General features: G+C 35.7%; 2 protein-coding genes across 5 annotated transcripts; both read right to left on the reverse strand.

Moving 5' to 3' along the window:
- Nucleotides 1–92: 92 nt before the first annotated feature.
- On the reverse strand, nucleotides 93–11,788 carry LOC149743008 (uncharacterized). Of its 3 annotated transcripts, XM_089884424.1 has the most exons (11): nucleotides 3,915–11,788; nucleotides 3,341–3,438; nucleotides 2,919–3,113; nucleotides 2,721–2,813; nucleotides 2,420–2,536; nucleotides 1,928–1,993; nucleotides 1,722–1,821; nucleotides 1,274–1,495; nucleotides 991–1,083; nucleotides 842–869; nucleotides 93–646 (listed from the first exon to the last, which is right to left on the reverse strand). In XM_089884424.1, exons 1-11 carry the CDS (start codon nucleotides 11,786–11,788, stop codon nucleotides 602–604), a joined length of 8,931 nt encoding a protein of 2,976 aa, XP_089740550.1. In that variant the 3' UTR covers nucleotides 93–601. The 3 variants fall into 3 exon arrangements, 2 of the variants coding, with proteins under 2 accessions (XP_089740550.1, XP_089740557.1); XM_089884431.1 differs by lacking the exon at nucleotides 842–869; XR_016385668.1 differs by lacking the exons at nucleotides 93–646; nucleotides 842–869; nucleotides 1,722–1,821.
- Nucleotides 11,789–11,869: 81 nt separating this feature from the next.
- On the reverse strand, nucleotides 11,870–15,648 carry LOC149743009 (exopolyphosphatase PRUNE1-like). 2 transcript variants are annotated; one of them, XM_089884642.1, is made up of 9 exons: nucleotides 15,490–15,648; nucleotides 15,101–15,172; nucleotides 14,933–15,046; nucleotides 14,557–14,762; nucleotides 13,705–13,898; nucleotides 13,152–13,339; nucleotides 12,805–13,038; nucleotides 12,556–12,644; nucleotides 11,870–12,365 (listed from the first exon to the last, which is right to left on the reverse strand). In XM_089884642.1, exons 2-9 carry the CDS (start codon nucleotides 15,170–15,172, stop codon nucleotides 12,299–12,301), a joined length of 1,164 nt encoding a protein of 387 aa, XP_089740768.1. In that variant the 5' UTR covers nucleotides 15,490–15,648; the 3' UTR covers nucleotides 11,870–12,298. The 2 variants fall into 2 exon arrangements, with proteins under 2 accessions (XP_089740768.1, XP_089740777.1); XM_089884651.1 differs by lacking the exon at nucleotides 15,101–15,172 and having other exon boundaries at nucleotides 15,490–15,646.
- Between the last annotated feature and the right edge of the window lie 689 nt (nucleotides 15,649–16,337).

Here is a 16,337-nt window from a genome sequence, read left to right on the forward strand (position 1 = left end):
CATATCCGTTTTACTATTTCAGTAGATCCGCAAATGTGACGTGTCGCAAATAGGCTGGCGTTGTTTTTTCTGATATCTCAAAACAAAATAACCTGGTGCAAATAAATATAATGACATTTGCCTTTAGTCCAACCTAAAATATTAATAAAAAAACATCCAATTTTTCACAAAACACAACAGATTATGTCATGTATTCAATTTAAATCAAAATATTGCACATTAGAAACTGTAGGTATAAAATAAATTGATGTATTTGAAATACAGCAGATAAATCATTGGAACACAGTGATCTCCAAAATTGCAAGATGAGTGTATAAACAATTGATTCATAATCATTTATCATGAACGGTCAATATGAGCGAACACTAATCAAAATGTAAGGCTTGGGTTTAAATATTTTGACTATTATAAAGTTGTTTTAATATAGATTGCAACTACACCAATGTAAATCATAAAGGGTGAGCTTTAAACAGGTTAATATTACAAAAAAAAACTAATAACAATGTGTTAAGAATATAATAATAATTCCTATATTGATTAAGGCAGCTTATGAAAAAATAAAATTGGAACAGCAGTGTATGTCTCACAGCTGGTGCCTTCATCAGTTCCACCACCATTGTCTCCACCCTGGGCTTATCTTTTTTCTCTGTTTAGCACATGTTAAATATTATACACAGAAATCCACATTTCAATAAAATCAAGCTGAATTAATTGTTGTTTGTTGAAGATGCAAACTGTTCAAGTAATCTTACAAAATTTGATATACATGCATTTTAAACCTTTAATTTAAAAACAAAACGGCTCAAACCAATGATAAATCAAGTTAAAAATCAACTCTTACCTTGGGTCTTATGGATTCAAAAGGATTCCTTCATGAGTAAAACAAGCCACGAATTAATATAATATAATGTACCAATGCAAACCAATTTATACAATTAATTTTAGTTATTTTGATCGCCGAGATTTAGATATGAACACATTATCACTTACCGCGAGTTTGGAATGTAAAGAAAATCAATTGGAATGTACTTTTTAAGCTCGTCCATGCCTTTGATGTGTCTTAACTTTTTGAAAGCTTTACGGCTAAAAGCATTTTGGTAACATTTTAAAGTATTACAATAAAAAAACATTGTCACACCTGAGAGCCAGGCAGTTACATGAATTTTTTCTTTTTTGAATATCCCATTTTATGCATGCCAAAATTACATGCTATTATATCTGCTATTATAGATCCCCACTTTAGATTATAAATGAAAATTGTTTTATATCTTACCTTATAAACATTCTAGTGAAGTTTATTAGCGTTTTGAAATAAAACGAGGGTTGCACAACATAAAAACCCTTGATATTTTTTCTCAGTCTGTGAGAAAGTTGTTGATGAGATTTTCGAAGCCATGCTGTGCTAGGATAAAAGGATTTTGCAACTGAGTTGTTGAAGAACACAACAACATACTCATTTCCCTGTACCAACATCTCAACAGTGGATAGGAAGTAGCTGCAACAATAAAAGAGCACAACACATAAAAACTTAAATAAGTGAAAATAAAAACAAGACAAAAATGATTTTTATTGATAATACATTAACATAACCTATTACCTATAAAACCAGACTGCTAAACATACAAATCAGATTCATTTCTACTGGTATATTTTTTTATTATACACATCATTGATTAGGCATGACATTAATAAAAAACAGAAAGATACCATTAAAAACTTACAGAAATAAGTTGTCAATAACCCAAGCATAGTTGGCAACTGTGTTTTCTGGAAGATATGTCCCTATGATTTCCACTATCGTGCTTTTATCCTTATAGAAACCTATTAAAATTAGGCTTATAACATAAGTGGTATATATTAATTGCTTGTATGTTAAATAGTAAAATTATATATGCATAATCAGGATGGTAAAGCATTAGTAACTTACCTCCATGGGAAATTGCTCGTTTGTAAGGTTGTATTGAAGAACCATCAATCTTAAGTTCTTTTTCACCTAAAATTCACACACAAGGTTGAATGAATGAATGTAACTTACTTTATCCTCGCATGGCCGGAAAACGACAGTCGTTATAACACGGGTGTGCACCTCGCGCCAGCTTACGAGTTACCAAGTATGTTACTTTGTGGGTGATTATTTTTTTGGGATTTTTTTTTATTTTTATGTATGGCTGATAACTTGGACAACCCATTAGTGACCACTGGGTTGGAGCAATTGCCGTTAAGTGTCTTGCTCAAGGACACATACGCCCACAATGGTAGCAGCGACGAGCCTTGAACCCATTACCTCTGGGTTAGAGGCAGGCGCGCTAACCACTACGCCACGGCGCCGGATTAGTCTGTAATATAAGATCCGGAGACATTAAAGAATAAACAAAAGAATCTAACACAACACTTATTGCGTTTAACGCTACTTTATTACCAATCACAATAGTTTCCCATTTGATTGAATCAGCCAGATGAGCTGGAGGAATGACTTCCATGATACAAACATCATCGTGGTTGCCAGGAGATTCACCTTTGTTCTCTGGTGCTGTGCCTTTGTTTAAAGAACAAGACTAACAATCAAACTACTACAATGTCATTTATATTACATAAAAATATAAAACTCAAGCAATTACAGTATAAAATTATGTTTTATAAAGTGGTGTCAACACTATAGTTGCCCGTACTATTATTTAGTAAAAAGCAAACACACAGACGAACACAGTCACCATTGTTACCTTTGCTTTCATCAGATGCAATATTTCTTTCCGGCTTATCTGGAAAATCATCAACTGGAATATCAACAAAGGAATCAGTCACAGTAACTGAATCTGCAGAACAGAATAAAATTAATGGTTCGCCCTGTGTGTGACAAGATTGGAATAAAAATAAGATTTGCAAGAGTGTGATATATGGTAGAGGACAAATTTTTGTACCTGAAACAGGTGTTTCTGTTAATGTTGTTTGAACCTTAATTTCATTAATTGCAACAGAAAGAATCAATGATGAGGGTGGAACAAGTGACTTTCGCTTGGCATTTAAAACTGGTTCAGGAAGTTCTGCCAACTCTATTGGCAAGCTTAATGGGTCATGTGTTTCTTCTTCACCAAAATTTATTAAAACTCCTTCACCTAAAAATTAATGATAACTTAATAAACTTCAGAAAGTATATTGCTCTATAACATTGTTTAATTGACTTATAACCCAGATTTCTGTTTCACACATCTTGTGCCAGCTTACGAATTACCACATATGTAACTTTCTGTATGGCTTTATGAAAAGTGCTGCTTACTATAGTAATCATACATTTTAATATACAGAATGACTTATATGGAACCATAAAACTCTCATTTCTTACCAGGTGTGTTAGGAGTTTTTAAATCAGCATCCTCATCTTCAGAGTCTGTCAAAAACTCGATGCTACCTGTTGTATCATATCGAGTGCGTTTCTTTACACTAAATAGAAGGGATACAATATTTATAAATTACAAAGACAGAACATAACAATGAACAAATGTAACTTATTTATACTGACATAGCAAAGAAGTGACAGCCGTTTTAACATAATGTCTTATCGCTATAACCATATACACTTCGTTTCGTTTACGAAATACCACGCATGTTACTTTAAGTAGCCTACTATTTTTTGAGGATTTTATTTTTTCTGTATGGCTGACAAATTTTATGACAAGACCTAAGTGACCACTGGGTTACGCCATTGGCTGTTGAGTGTCTTTTTCAAGGACACATACATCTACAGTGGGGTCTAGTATCAAACACGAATCTTTGGTCAACAGGCGAGCCTTCTAACCACCACACACAGATATTTAAATACTTATAGCTAACACAGCATCGCATTTTAGGTAAAACTACATCATATTTTGTAAAGCCAGTTTTCTGTAAATTAGGTTTATCTAAAGTAAAATGTTCACCTGTTAGTTACTTGTTCATAATCATGCACTGAAGGTTCATCAAATACTAGTTTCTTCATAAACGGCTCTGTATAATTTGATTCATCTTTTAACTCCTGTACTGTGTATTGAACTGGTTCAGCCACCATCCCAATCAAACCTTCATCGCTTACTTTAGAAACCACAGAATGTAATTCTTTTTCAACCTGCTCATGTCTATGTATGTCTTCTTTTTTGTTAAAGGAACCAGTCTTCATCAGTGAAGATGTATCATCCCTCAGCTCCGCAGCTACATGTTGATCTACAGTTTGTATAAGTGGTGCATCACTCCATGTTGGGTCTTCAGTTGGTTGAGAAACAGAGGTTGTTAACAAGTCACCAGTAAAAGATGCACTGCTTTTTAAATTCTCGTCATTATTACAAGCAGTTTCTGACTGATGTAAAGCTACAGGACCCAATAGATCCAAATAAGTTTCTTTGTTCTCCAATTCCAGCTTTTCCTTGTTCTCCAATTCTAGTTTAATTGAACCAGTCTCTTTTGGTTCATTTGTAACATGACTGCTGTCATGTACTTCCGTGATTGATGTGTCATCCAATGAGTCATCTAGCATGTCTAGATGAGAGTCCAACTTCTGTGCAACTGAAGTTGTGAATTCACCACTTTCCGAAACAACCGTTTTCTCTTCACTTTCTTCATGCAAAGTTTGAACTTCAACGAATAACTTAACTTCACCAGAAGGTGTAACTTGTTTTGTCAGATTTTTCTCCGTTATTTTCTTTTCTTCAGTTCTTATGTTCGCATCAACCAGTAAATCAGTTTTGGAAACCGATGGTGTTAAAGATGTACTAGTGGAAGATTGTTGATCAGTTGAAACTAACAAATCACTTATGTAATTCTCACTATCTTCATTTAAACTTGTAGAGTCTAAACAATGTTCAGTGGTGTCAGAATCATTTTCTGCAGCTTGTGCTTCAAACAAAACCAATGCTTTATTATGTTCATTTTCCATCACCAGACCTGGGTTTCTGGTCAAATTGGTTTCATCGTTAGTTAAAAACACTGGGTCTGCAGTGTTAGATTCTAATGAACCGCCATTCACTGCAACATCATTATAGTGTTCACTCTGTTCAGTTGATTTTGCACAAATTTCTGATTGATTAACAGGTTCTTTTTCAACTGATCGTAATCCTGCATTCACTTTAACATTGTTATTCTTCTCCATCACAAACATATCCTTGTTTAAACTGATTTCACTAGATTTTAATTTGTCAGGTGAGGCAATTGCATCTCCTATAACTTCTTCATTTTCGAATTGAGAGACATTGTTCAACTCATTCAATACTTTGTTGTTGTCTGTCACATTATCACCACCTACTTGTTCATGATCCAATGTTTGTAATATAGCCAAATCACTGAAGTCACTTTTACAACTATGTACTGTTTCACCTTGTACATTTGGCTTGTTTGATTGTTCCTGTTGTTGTTTTACAAAATCTTCTTTGTCAAAAGAACCATTCTCAGTTGGCACTTGTGAAGTTGCAATTTTATCCGGTGTCTCACTTAAACTAATTACCCCATCTTGACTGTCAATCAAATCCATGTCCGTTTCAGTATCGAACAATTTTTCTGCTACACTTGTTATAGTGCTTGTGCCACTGTCACTTTGTGGGATAACAGATGGGATGTTAGTATTGTCCAAGTTTTCCAACAATTCATCTTTATTTTCTTCTCCTACACTGCTTGGTAAACTCAAAAGTTTGTTGGTATTATTAATTAATTGATCATCCGTTTCCATTAAATCAACACTTTTACTTTGATTAATTGTACTTTCAGCATCATCTGATATAATTATTTGATCAATATGTTCAACCTCCTTGGCAAACATATCAGGTTGGTGATTGGACGATTGGTCAACAAAGAAATTTTCCTCAGTACAATTACCAAACTTTTCTATTTCTTTTAATAAGTCATGTTGTTCACATTGATCTAACCTAACTTCACCGTTACTTGAAGAGAAAGAAACATCTGCATTTTCTGTAACAGTTTTATTTAAATCTTGAATTCTCTCAGTTTTTGTTTCATCTGCTAATGTGATAGTTACAGAAGGAAGGTTGTCAGGGCGTGACTGTAGAGAAGAAACAGTATCCTCTTCCTGCTCACCACTTTCTTCTGACTCGTTTATCTCGTATTCCATTGAGGTTGCACTGTCATCTGAGCTAGAATCTTCCGGCTCAGAAACTTCCTCAATAACCGGCAGCATCTGGACTGTGGGCTTCACGTTTTGTATTTCCTCCCAATCTGTGTCAGTGGCGGCAAGAAATTGTTCCTGAAAGTTGCTTCCAGTTTCACCAAAGTTTGGTAAAATGCGACGCAGTAACTCGTGAGACCGAACAGAAAATGTGGGGGGTGTTCCAACCCCTATGGGTGTCATCTGCTTCACTTTAGGCGTTTTATTTTCCATTGACACACTGTTATCAGCAAAGTCCTCATCTGACATGAATACTGTGCTAAATGTGTTCGACTGGTGCGAGTTGAACTCTCTTTTGGCTTGCAAGTTCAAATCTGTTATGTGGGACATTGTGCTTTGAGCATCCAAGGTCAAGTTGTTTGAAGAAAAAGCGAACGGGTTGTCGTCAAACTCAAGAGACACTTGGCTGACGTTGTCATATTGTTTTTGTTCTTCAAAATCGTCATCAGAAACATCCATATGATCTGAATTATATAAACTGGATACACACTCATCAGATAGTGAACCTTTCTCAGATTCCAAGTCTCCCTTAATCTGGTTCAACTCATTAGTGCCAACTTGATTTGTAGTTTCAAAGTTCAGGGGAATATCAGGTACGTTTAGAGTTTTGTCTGCAGCCAGTGGTTCTATATGACTATCTACCGACTTTATAGGATTTAAATCATCATTAATGCTTAAATCTTCAACAGTTAAATTGGTTGTATCTACCAATTGGCTTTTGCACACTGTCTGGTTGCTTGTTTCATTTACTGATGTAATTTCTGGTAATATGGCAGGAAATAAATCATCAGCGCAGCTGGTTGTCTCATTACCTGTTGGCGAATCATTAGTTGTGTCAGTATGTATTGTTTTATACTCCGATTCTTGCAGGTTTGCTGCATTGCAGTTTATCTCTACACTGTCGAAAGTTTCAGGTACTTTTTCATGTTTTTTTGAAATCACTTGTAACACTTGAGATTCCTCATTTGGCAATGAACTTCCTACTTCCAATAGTTCGACATTTGGTGTATATGATATTCCAGCTATTTGGGTAGAAACACCAATATCAGTACTCAGTATATTATCAGTTGTTGAATTATCAGTGACTATTGTTTCTTTCTTAAAAACCAGACTGTTTTCGTTTTCTTGCACAGTATTATCCCCCATAGTTTGCATAACAACAGCAGAATCCTGACTCACTTTAAAGGTAGTACAAGCTGTATCATCTGTAGCTGTACAACTATCACTTAGGAAATTCTGGGAGAATGCGGGCTCAGGAGTTAGAACAGGTTCTATAATGCACATAGACAAATCATGGTCTGGGCTTACCAGTTGATCAGTTGGCAACGATTTAGGCGATACCTCACCACTGAGTAGATCCTTCGCCAATGAGTCTGCGTTTGTAATGATGGGTGAAATCTCTGTTTCATGTTCCCCAATAGAACCTTGATCAGAAGATTTTTCTATCAGTTTATTCGATTTTACTTTTTTGTTGCGCTTTGGTGCAACTGGTGCTTTTTTCCTGCGTGGTGCAACTGGATATGGCTGAGATATATCACCAACTTTTTCATCATGCACATTAATTACAGATTCTTCTGCACTTTTGGTTACTTCATTATTATCACAATCTTCTGCTTTTCCTGTTTCAATTTTTCCTAAATTCTCCATATTTATGACATTTGTAACAATATTTGGTTCTGGGGGTATATTGGAATCTGCTTTGCCACCCTCAGTTTGATCTATACCGATTTTATTGTTAACCAGTGCTAACATACTATACATTGAATCGATGACATCATTGTTTGCACAGTCAGTATTCTCTTCTGGTTGATCATTAATAGCTGCCGATATCACAGTCTGTCCCATATCTGTTTTATTTTTAAACAGAGGTTCTATCTTATCAGTACTTTCAGTAAACAGTTCAAATGTGTCGCTGATGTTAAAAGAATTTTGAAGAGAGAAAATGACTTGAGTTTCACTCTGGTTGAAACCCACAGTTGGGGCATTCTCTTCCTTATAGCAATCTAATGTGCCTTCATGAAAAGGTTCTTTCACAAGCATTAACCTTTCATGTTCACACAACCCATTCAAATCTGTTGAAGCAAACACGTTTTGATCAAATTTGTTACACCTCATTGGGTCCGTACAGTTGCTTTTGTTTGTACAATCCAGGCCTAACAAATCAACTTGATTAATGGAAGAACTTTCACTATTTTCTTCTATAACATTACCTATCGGAGACATAACAGACAAGGGTGACGTAGTAACTGTAGAATCAAACAAGGCAAAAGCATTACTGCTCAAACAATTACCACTATCTGATTGTTCAGGTTGGTTTAGATTAATTTCATTATTATTTGTATTCATTCTATCAAAGTTTAACAGGGGTTCTACGCTTCCATTTTCACCACACATATCTGTTACTGTAGAGCTTTCTATATTTTCCACAGTTGGTGGTTGTTCAACAGTTGGTGGTTGTTCCACAGTTGGTAGTTGTTCCACAGTTGATGGTTGTTCAACAGTTGGTGGTTGTTCCACAGTTGGTGGTAGTTCAACAGTTGGTGGTTGTTCAACAGTTGGTGGTTGTTCCACAGTTGGCGGTTGTTCAACAGTTGCAGTTGGTAGTTGTTCAACAGTTGGTGGTTGTTTAACAGTTGGTGGATGTTCAACAGCTGGTGGTTGTTCCACAGTTGGCGGTTGTTCCACAGTTGGTGGTAGTTCAACAGTTGGTGGTTGTTCAACAGTTGATGGTTGTTCAACAGTTGGTGGTTGATCCACAGTTGGTGGTTGTTCAACAGTTGGTGGTTGTTCAACAGTTGGTGGTTGTTCAACAGTTGGTGGTTGTTCTACAGTTGGTGGTTGTTCCACAGTTGGTGGGTGTTCTATAGTTGGTGGTTGTTCCACAGTTGGCGGTTGATCCACAGTTGGTGGTTGTTCAACAGTTGGTGGTTGTTCAACAGTTGGTGGTTGTTCTACAGTTGGTGGTTGTTCCACAGTTGGTGGTTGTTCTACAGTTGGTGGTTGTTCAACAGTTGGTGGTTGTTCAACAGTTGGTGGTTGTTCCACAGTTGGTGGTTGATTCACAGTTGGCGGTTGTTCAACAGTTGGTGGTTGTTCCACAGTTGGTGGTTGTTCCACAGTTGGTGGTTGTTCTACAGTTGGTGGTTGTTCCACAGTTGGTGGTTGTTCAACAGTTGGTGGTTGTTCCACAGTTGGCGGTTGTTCCACAGTTGGTGGTTGTTCAACAGTTGGTGGTTGTTCCACAGTTGGTGGTTGTTCCACAGTTGGTGGTTGTTCAACAGTTGATGGTTGTTCCACAGTTGGTGGTTGTTCCACAGTTGGTGGTTGTTCCACAGTTGGTGGTTGTTCCACAGTTGGTGGTTGTTCAACAGTTGGTGGTTGTTCCACAGTTGGCGGTTGATCCACAGTTGGTGGTTGTTCAACAGTTGGCGGTTGATCCACAGTTGGTGGTTGTTCAACAGTTGGTGGTTGTTCAACAGTTGGTGGTTGTTCTACAGTTGGTGGTTGTTTAACAGTTGGTGGTTGTTCAACAGTTGGTGGTTGTTCAACAGTTGGTGGTTGTTCTACAGTTGGTGGTTGTTTAACAGTTGGTGGTTGTTCAACAGCTGGTGGTTGTTCCACAGTTGGCGGTTGTTCCACAGTTGGTGGTTGTTCAACAGTTGATGGTTGTTCAACAGTTGGTGGTTGTTCAACAGTTGGTGGTTGTTCTACAGTTGGTGGTTGTTCTACAGTTGATGGTTGTTCTACAGTTGATGGTTGTTCCACAGTTGGTGGTTGTTCCACAGTTGGTGGTTGTTCCACAGTTGGTGGTTGTTCCACAGTTGGTGGTTGTTCAACAGTTGATGGTTGTTCAACAGTTGGTGGTTGTTCTACAGTTGGCGGTTGTTCTACAGTTGGTGGTTGTTCTACAGTTGATGGTTGTTCTACAGTTGATGGTTGTTCCACAGTTGGTGGTTGTTCCACAGTTGGTGGTTGTTCCACAGTTGGTGGTTGTTCCACAGTTGGTGGTTGTTCAACAGTTGATGGTTGTTCAACAGTTGGTGGTTGTTCTACAGTTGGCGGTTGTTCTACAGTTGGTGGTTGTTCCACAGTTGGTGGTTGTTCAACAGTTGGTGGTTGTTCAACAGTTGGTGGTTGTTCAACAGTTGGTGGTTGTTCAACAGTTGGTGGTTGTTCAACAGTTGATGGTTGTTCAACAGTTGGTGGTTGTTCAACAGTTGGTGGTTGTTCTACAGTTGGTGGTTGTTCCACAGTTGGCGGTTGTTCTACAGTTGGTGGTTGTTCAACAGTTGGTGGTTGTTCTACAGTTGGTGGTTGTTCCACAGTTGGCGGTTGTTCTACAGTTGGTGGTTGTTCAACAGTTGGTGGTTGTTCTACAGTTGGTGGTTGTTCAACAGTTGGTGGTTGTTCAACAGTTGGTGGTTGTTCTACAGTTGGTGGTTGTTCAACAGTTGGCGGTTGTTCTACAGTTGGTGGTTGTTCAACAGTTGGTGGTTGTTCAACAGTTGGTGGTTGTTCAACAGTTGATGGTTGTTCAACAGTTGGTGGTTGTTCAACAGTTGGTGGTTGTTCAACAGTTGGTGGTTGTTCAACAGTTGATGGTTGTTCAACAGTTGGTGGTTGTTCAACAGTTGGTGGTTGTTCTATAGCGTTAGTCATGTCAGTAGATAATATATCTGCTGATTGAAATACTAAGGTTTTTGTGTGATCAGTGTCCGGCACTAAATTATTATTGTTGAACTCTAACTGTTCTAAAAATAAACCTTCACCGGTTAAATCTTCAGTATTGTCCATAATCTTTTCTTGCTCCTTTACTTTAAACAGTGAATCTATATTCTCTTCATTTGACGACAGAGCATTGACTTCGGTGTCCATTGCAACTGCAGAGTTATTAGTTTGAAACAAACCAAATAAATCGTCAGTAAAGTTTCTTTCATTAAGATTACTTTCTATTGGAGTTTCAGATGTAACAAGTTTACTTTCCCCCAAAGTCACTGCTTCATCCACTTTGCTTCCAATATCAATAAGGAATGGATTGTTACCAACTGCGTCTTTTAGGTTGTTTGTATCATTTGGAGTTTCAAAGAATGAAAATAAATTGTCTTCCTGTTTCATTTCCTCTGTATGCTTTGAATCAAACTGTGAATCTGTTTTTGTTTGATCATCAAGTAATTTACCTTTAAGCATGTCTTCAGTTAAGGTTGATTCATTCCAGTTTAAAGTTACTGAATCAAACATATTGTTTTCATTTGTATCTGCATAAACTACAGTGGAACTTTCACTTGGTGGCTCAAAGAAGCCAAAAATATCTTCACTAAATGGATTGTTCATTGTTGCAACCATATTTTCGTCGGGGGTGTCAGTGAATCCAGAATCTTTCATGTTACTCGTTTGAGAGTTACTGTCACTCATGCTACCCACACTAAATGGGTCAAATGCGTCTAAGACTCCAGCTGATGTGTTTGCTGTAGTAATAAAGTTACTGCTTGCTACTGTAGGTGAACAGTTAGCGGAAGTTGATACATCTTCTAGAAAAGATAAATCCAACAAAGTTTTATCACCTTCTTTCGCTACTCTTTCGCTACAAATATTGCCTGTATTGTTTCCCCCTGTGTTCTCAGTGTCCAATAGACCAAACTCAGACATTGTTATTAGTGTTGAAGTAGCGTAGAAAGAGCACTCGACTTTATGAGTGCAAGCTAATGAGGCAGATAATCACGCAATCACTAAGGGAGAAAACCTCACATATATTTTCACCACAAACCTCATGGTGTAGTAAACATTACAAACAAATTAGCAACATTTAACCAATGCATTATACACTGAAAAATAATCAAATTTATTAGAACAGCTCTAGCACTAAACTTAGTCCAACTAGTGGTAATACAAATTGGGCTAGGCTTCTTATATGGGTATAACTAGCTATGCATTATTTGCATTAATGATTAACTTATAAGCAGGGCATTGAAGCAGGAAATTAGACTACTGAGTACACATAGTTTGAGGTGCAAGTTGCATTCACTAAGGTGTATGATTAACATGAAGTTGTTTATACATTAACAAACAAATAAAGTAGCAACCAGCTCATTCCAATGAGAAAGTATGAGGTGTTTTGTAACATATATATATATGTAATATAAAAGCACAAAGTTACTTTTAAGATTGCAAGAGGTTATCGACTACAGGTAAAAGTTGTTTCCGAGTTGCTTTGCAGTTGTACATTCTGAAAAAAGTGTGTTTTTACAACATGTTAATACTGATCATGTGTGTGTAACACTTTACTTATATTAATAAAGGGCAGCACCTAAGATACATTTACGACAAGTGTTATAACTACCACAAAAAAAACATACTATTACACAACAATAACATAATATAAAACACATGCAAATAAAATACAAAGCAAACTTTACCTTAAAAATATACAATAGTTAAATCTTTCTGAACAATCTGTGTCTAGCCCTATGTCTAAAGACTCAGCTTGAATTAATGCTGTTGTAATCTGGAATAAAACAACAAAATATATGAGCAAATATTAAAACACAAACACATATGTAGAAGAGATTTGTGAAGTGAATAATGAAATAGACTAAAACCTTAAGCATTTCCACAGACAGGTAGCAATAACAGGATGATCGTTAGACTAATCCTGTAATTATTACCCTTTCTCTTTGTTCATCATTAGGACAGTGGACAGCAATAGGTTTGTACTTATGGCCCTCATGATCAATTGATACAGATGACAAAGAAATCCATGATTGCAGATTTTGTGTTTCTAAATTGGAAAGAATTGCGGCTTTAGCATCTTCTCGCTGAAAGAAAGAATTCTGGTCCTGGTGTAATGTGCTAAACATCACGCGGAAGGTGTTGCTTGGATTTTCAATTATTTTTGGATCCTGAAAAATAAAAACTAGTAAAACAAAAAATATTAGCATACATACACATAAAATGTAGAATTTTTATCAAAAGTATAAGAAAATGGTAAACACACATACATATTTGGGCTTACTTTTAGTAACATCTCATGAGCATTTAAACCTTCAATGGAAAATTTGGCTTTAGCCAATGAAGTATATAAAGCATTTAGATCACGTTTGTTACGATTGCTTTTTTGCAGCAATAGCTCCACTACATTCACATCCCGTGATGTCACTTTACCGTCAGCTGTCAAGTTATCAGTGTCAACTAAAATGGAACCTATAAAATATTAACAATAAAACATTAGTTTGTATAATACAGAACACTAGTGTTTAACGACTGTCGTTTTCTGGCCACGCGAGGATAAAGTAAGTTACATCCATTCATTATTTAATGCTATTAAATTCATTTGCAGTATGCAGCAAATTAAAAAATATGGATTACTCGAAAATTTGAAACTAACAATAGATAAAAACAAATAAAACCAATTATCTAGTAGATTTGATGAACATAAAAAACCATCCTTTCATTTTTCATCACCTTTGAATATATTACGTCCATCAATAAAACAAAATAACATATTTATAAAATATGTAATTAAATAAAAAATAAACAAAAAACAATTTACAAAACGATAAGCATACCAAAAGTCAAAGTGATAATTTCTGGAATTAACTCATCTCTGTTTAAGTGCTGCAGCATTTTCTCAGCTATCAGAGTAGAACAGGAACCCACTTGATAAATGTTGGTCTCTATGGTAGGTGGAATATCATGGTTAATTGGACGATGGTCAATTATTTCAGTTACATAAGATTTCAATTCAATCAGTGGATTGGACCTGTAAAAAAATAATTTCATCTGTTTAAATAATATGGTGAAAAAGACTGTCTTAGCTTTATATATGATAATAAAATGTGCAAAATTTAGAAATAAACAGTAAACAAACAGTGGATTTATTAGGTAATAATATTTAAAGAAATTTACAATTTAATTTATACAATGGGTGTGAGTATTAATATTTAAGGGTAATGTTTTTATCTTTGTGTGATGAGGAATCAACAGTTGTTGTAACATGAGTGTTCTTCTTCATGTTCCTTGTGCCCGCTTACAAGGTAACGTAATTTTTTGTGACAGGGCACCAGAGGTGAGTTATTAACAAAACTTTTTGAAGTTACTAAGTTCCTGATAAGTTCGTGTTTTAAACAATTAACAATGGTCCATTAGAGTAGTGAGGATACAGTATTATATATTTTTTTACTACCAAATGTGACAAAAAAATAAAAAATATCCCATCTTTCCCCACCCTACTATATAATATGGTAAAAAAGGAAACTACAGATAGAACCAGTATCTTAAATTATATTGATAGCGACATATTCAACCTAAATTCCACAAATATTTATTTTTCACTAGGTGTAAAGTAAAAAGCAGCAAATATCAAAGTACAAACTTTAAAAAAGTAAATGTCAAAATAACAGAGTTTTATTACTACTAACGTTTGTATAAAATGGTGATCCAACAAAGTAATAGTTAGATCATCTTTGCTTAACTTCTTAAATAAAGACAAGTTAAGATCGTACAGAAATACAATATGCTCCGGTTCAACCGAAAGTTCTTTAAATATATAGTTAACTTCTGTTCGAAGCCTAAAAAGATTTCGTTCCAAATTCATCACAGGCACGTGCAGAATGCCAGGTGTTAACTAGAAAAAATGGTTTGGATAATAATAATAGCAAAGTAATAGCTTAATTAATAATTATATATACTGTACAGCTTATAAAGTGGTATTTTATACACGAATAAACGATGAGGCAGTTTGGAATAACATGTCAATAAGTGTATACATTTCTAGGTAATGAAGTTGTAACTAACTTTTGATTTCATCCATGCGTATGAAACTGCAGACACACAAGAATCAAGGTCACATGCTTGATTCCCAATCGCGAGATGGATTGGTTTATTTTTATACTTTTCGAATTGTGAAGTCTGCGAACAAAAGGGTTAAAATTAAGTTTACTATTACCACCAAGATTATCTTACCAACTCCGTCAACGCAGCTTTCGTGGATGACAAAAATAAATTCATTTTTTTAATATTCACGGATTGGTGCATCTACGAAAGTTATAAAAATGTCAAAATATGTTATCTATTACCAGAGACTGTGTTTATATACGGACTTTATCTTAACACGTCAGAACTCGAAGTCAGTATGTAACTTAAGAAATATGCTAGTCTCACTGGCATTTCATTTTAATTTATTATCCTATCATAGTTTAATAATAAAACGTTAAACTGTGCCCATATTTTGGAAAATCCAGATGGGTATTTCCCACATGTGAAAATTGCAAGTTTTAAAGGGCCTAAACACACTCAAATGTACATCGATTTAATAGATAGAGTGTGTTTTTTTAATTCCAACGACACCTTACTTGTTTTAATCGGTTCTGTATAACCAAAGATATTCCAGCTCAAACACCGTGAAATTCATAAAACTGATTTGAAAGTTGCGTGGCGAAAAAATTGAGTAGTGTACTACCCACGTGACAAACACGTCACAAAATTGTTGAAGCGTGGCCGCTCTCATTCAGAAACACTGAGAAAGGCGAGAGGCAGTGTTTTTAGCGAAAAACGAGAGAACAAAAAAAAACGCAAAAAAGCACAAAAAAAAAACGCATGTTTCGCTTTTTCGAATGAATCAGTCACGTGACTAGTACGTTCCTACGTCACAACCCACAGAAATAAAAAAGAATAGAAGGCGCATCTCCAATGTCGGCAAAGGAGAGAGCACGATACACTGTCTCTCTTTCGCGGGTCGTTCCCGTTTACTATTGTAGTCAATGGAGTCGATGAAGTTTTGTGTAGTTTTTCTTCGTTTTTTGACTTAATTTAAAGTTATTGTGTAAAAAAAACTATTTTCTAATATATATATATTTCTAAAAAACCGTTTGTTTGAAATTTTTGATTAATTTTTTTAAATAATTAAATTTCCTAAACAAGTGGTAAACTGTAAGCGTTAACGTACCAAATAACTAAACTAGCTTAACAAACTTGAATAGTTGGTGTAGTTTTTAAAATAAACAGCTAAAACCTTCCAAAAATACTATGCGCCTATCTTTTACAATGGAGACGAAGGGAAATGGGGACGGAGTTGGCGGTCACGTGAACAGAAAAAAGAATATATCACGGTTTTGAGCAGTTGCGCGTTCTACTCTTTTTTATTTCTGTGGTCACAACCACGAAGCTCGTAGTAATAAAAGGATAGCGCTAGAGATCACTG

Source organism: Ciona robusta, chromosome 1 (genome assembly GCF_009617815.1).
Source record: "Ciona robusta chromosome 1, ASM961781v2".
Lineage (NCBI taxonomy): Eukaryota > Metazoa > Chordata > Ascidiacea > Phlebobranchia > Cionidae > Ciona > Ciona robusta.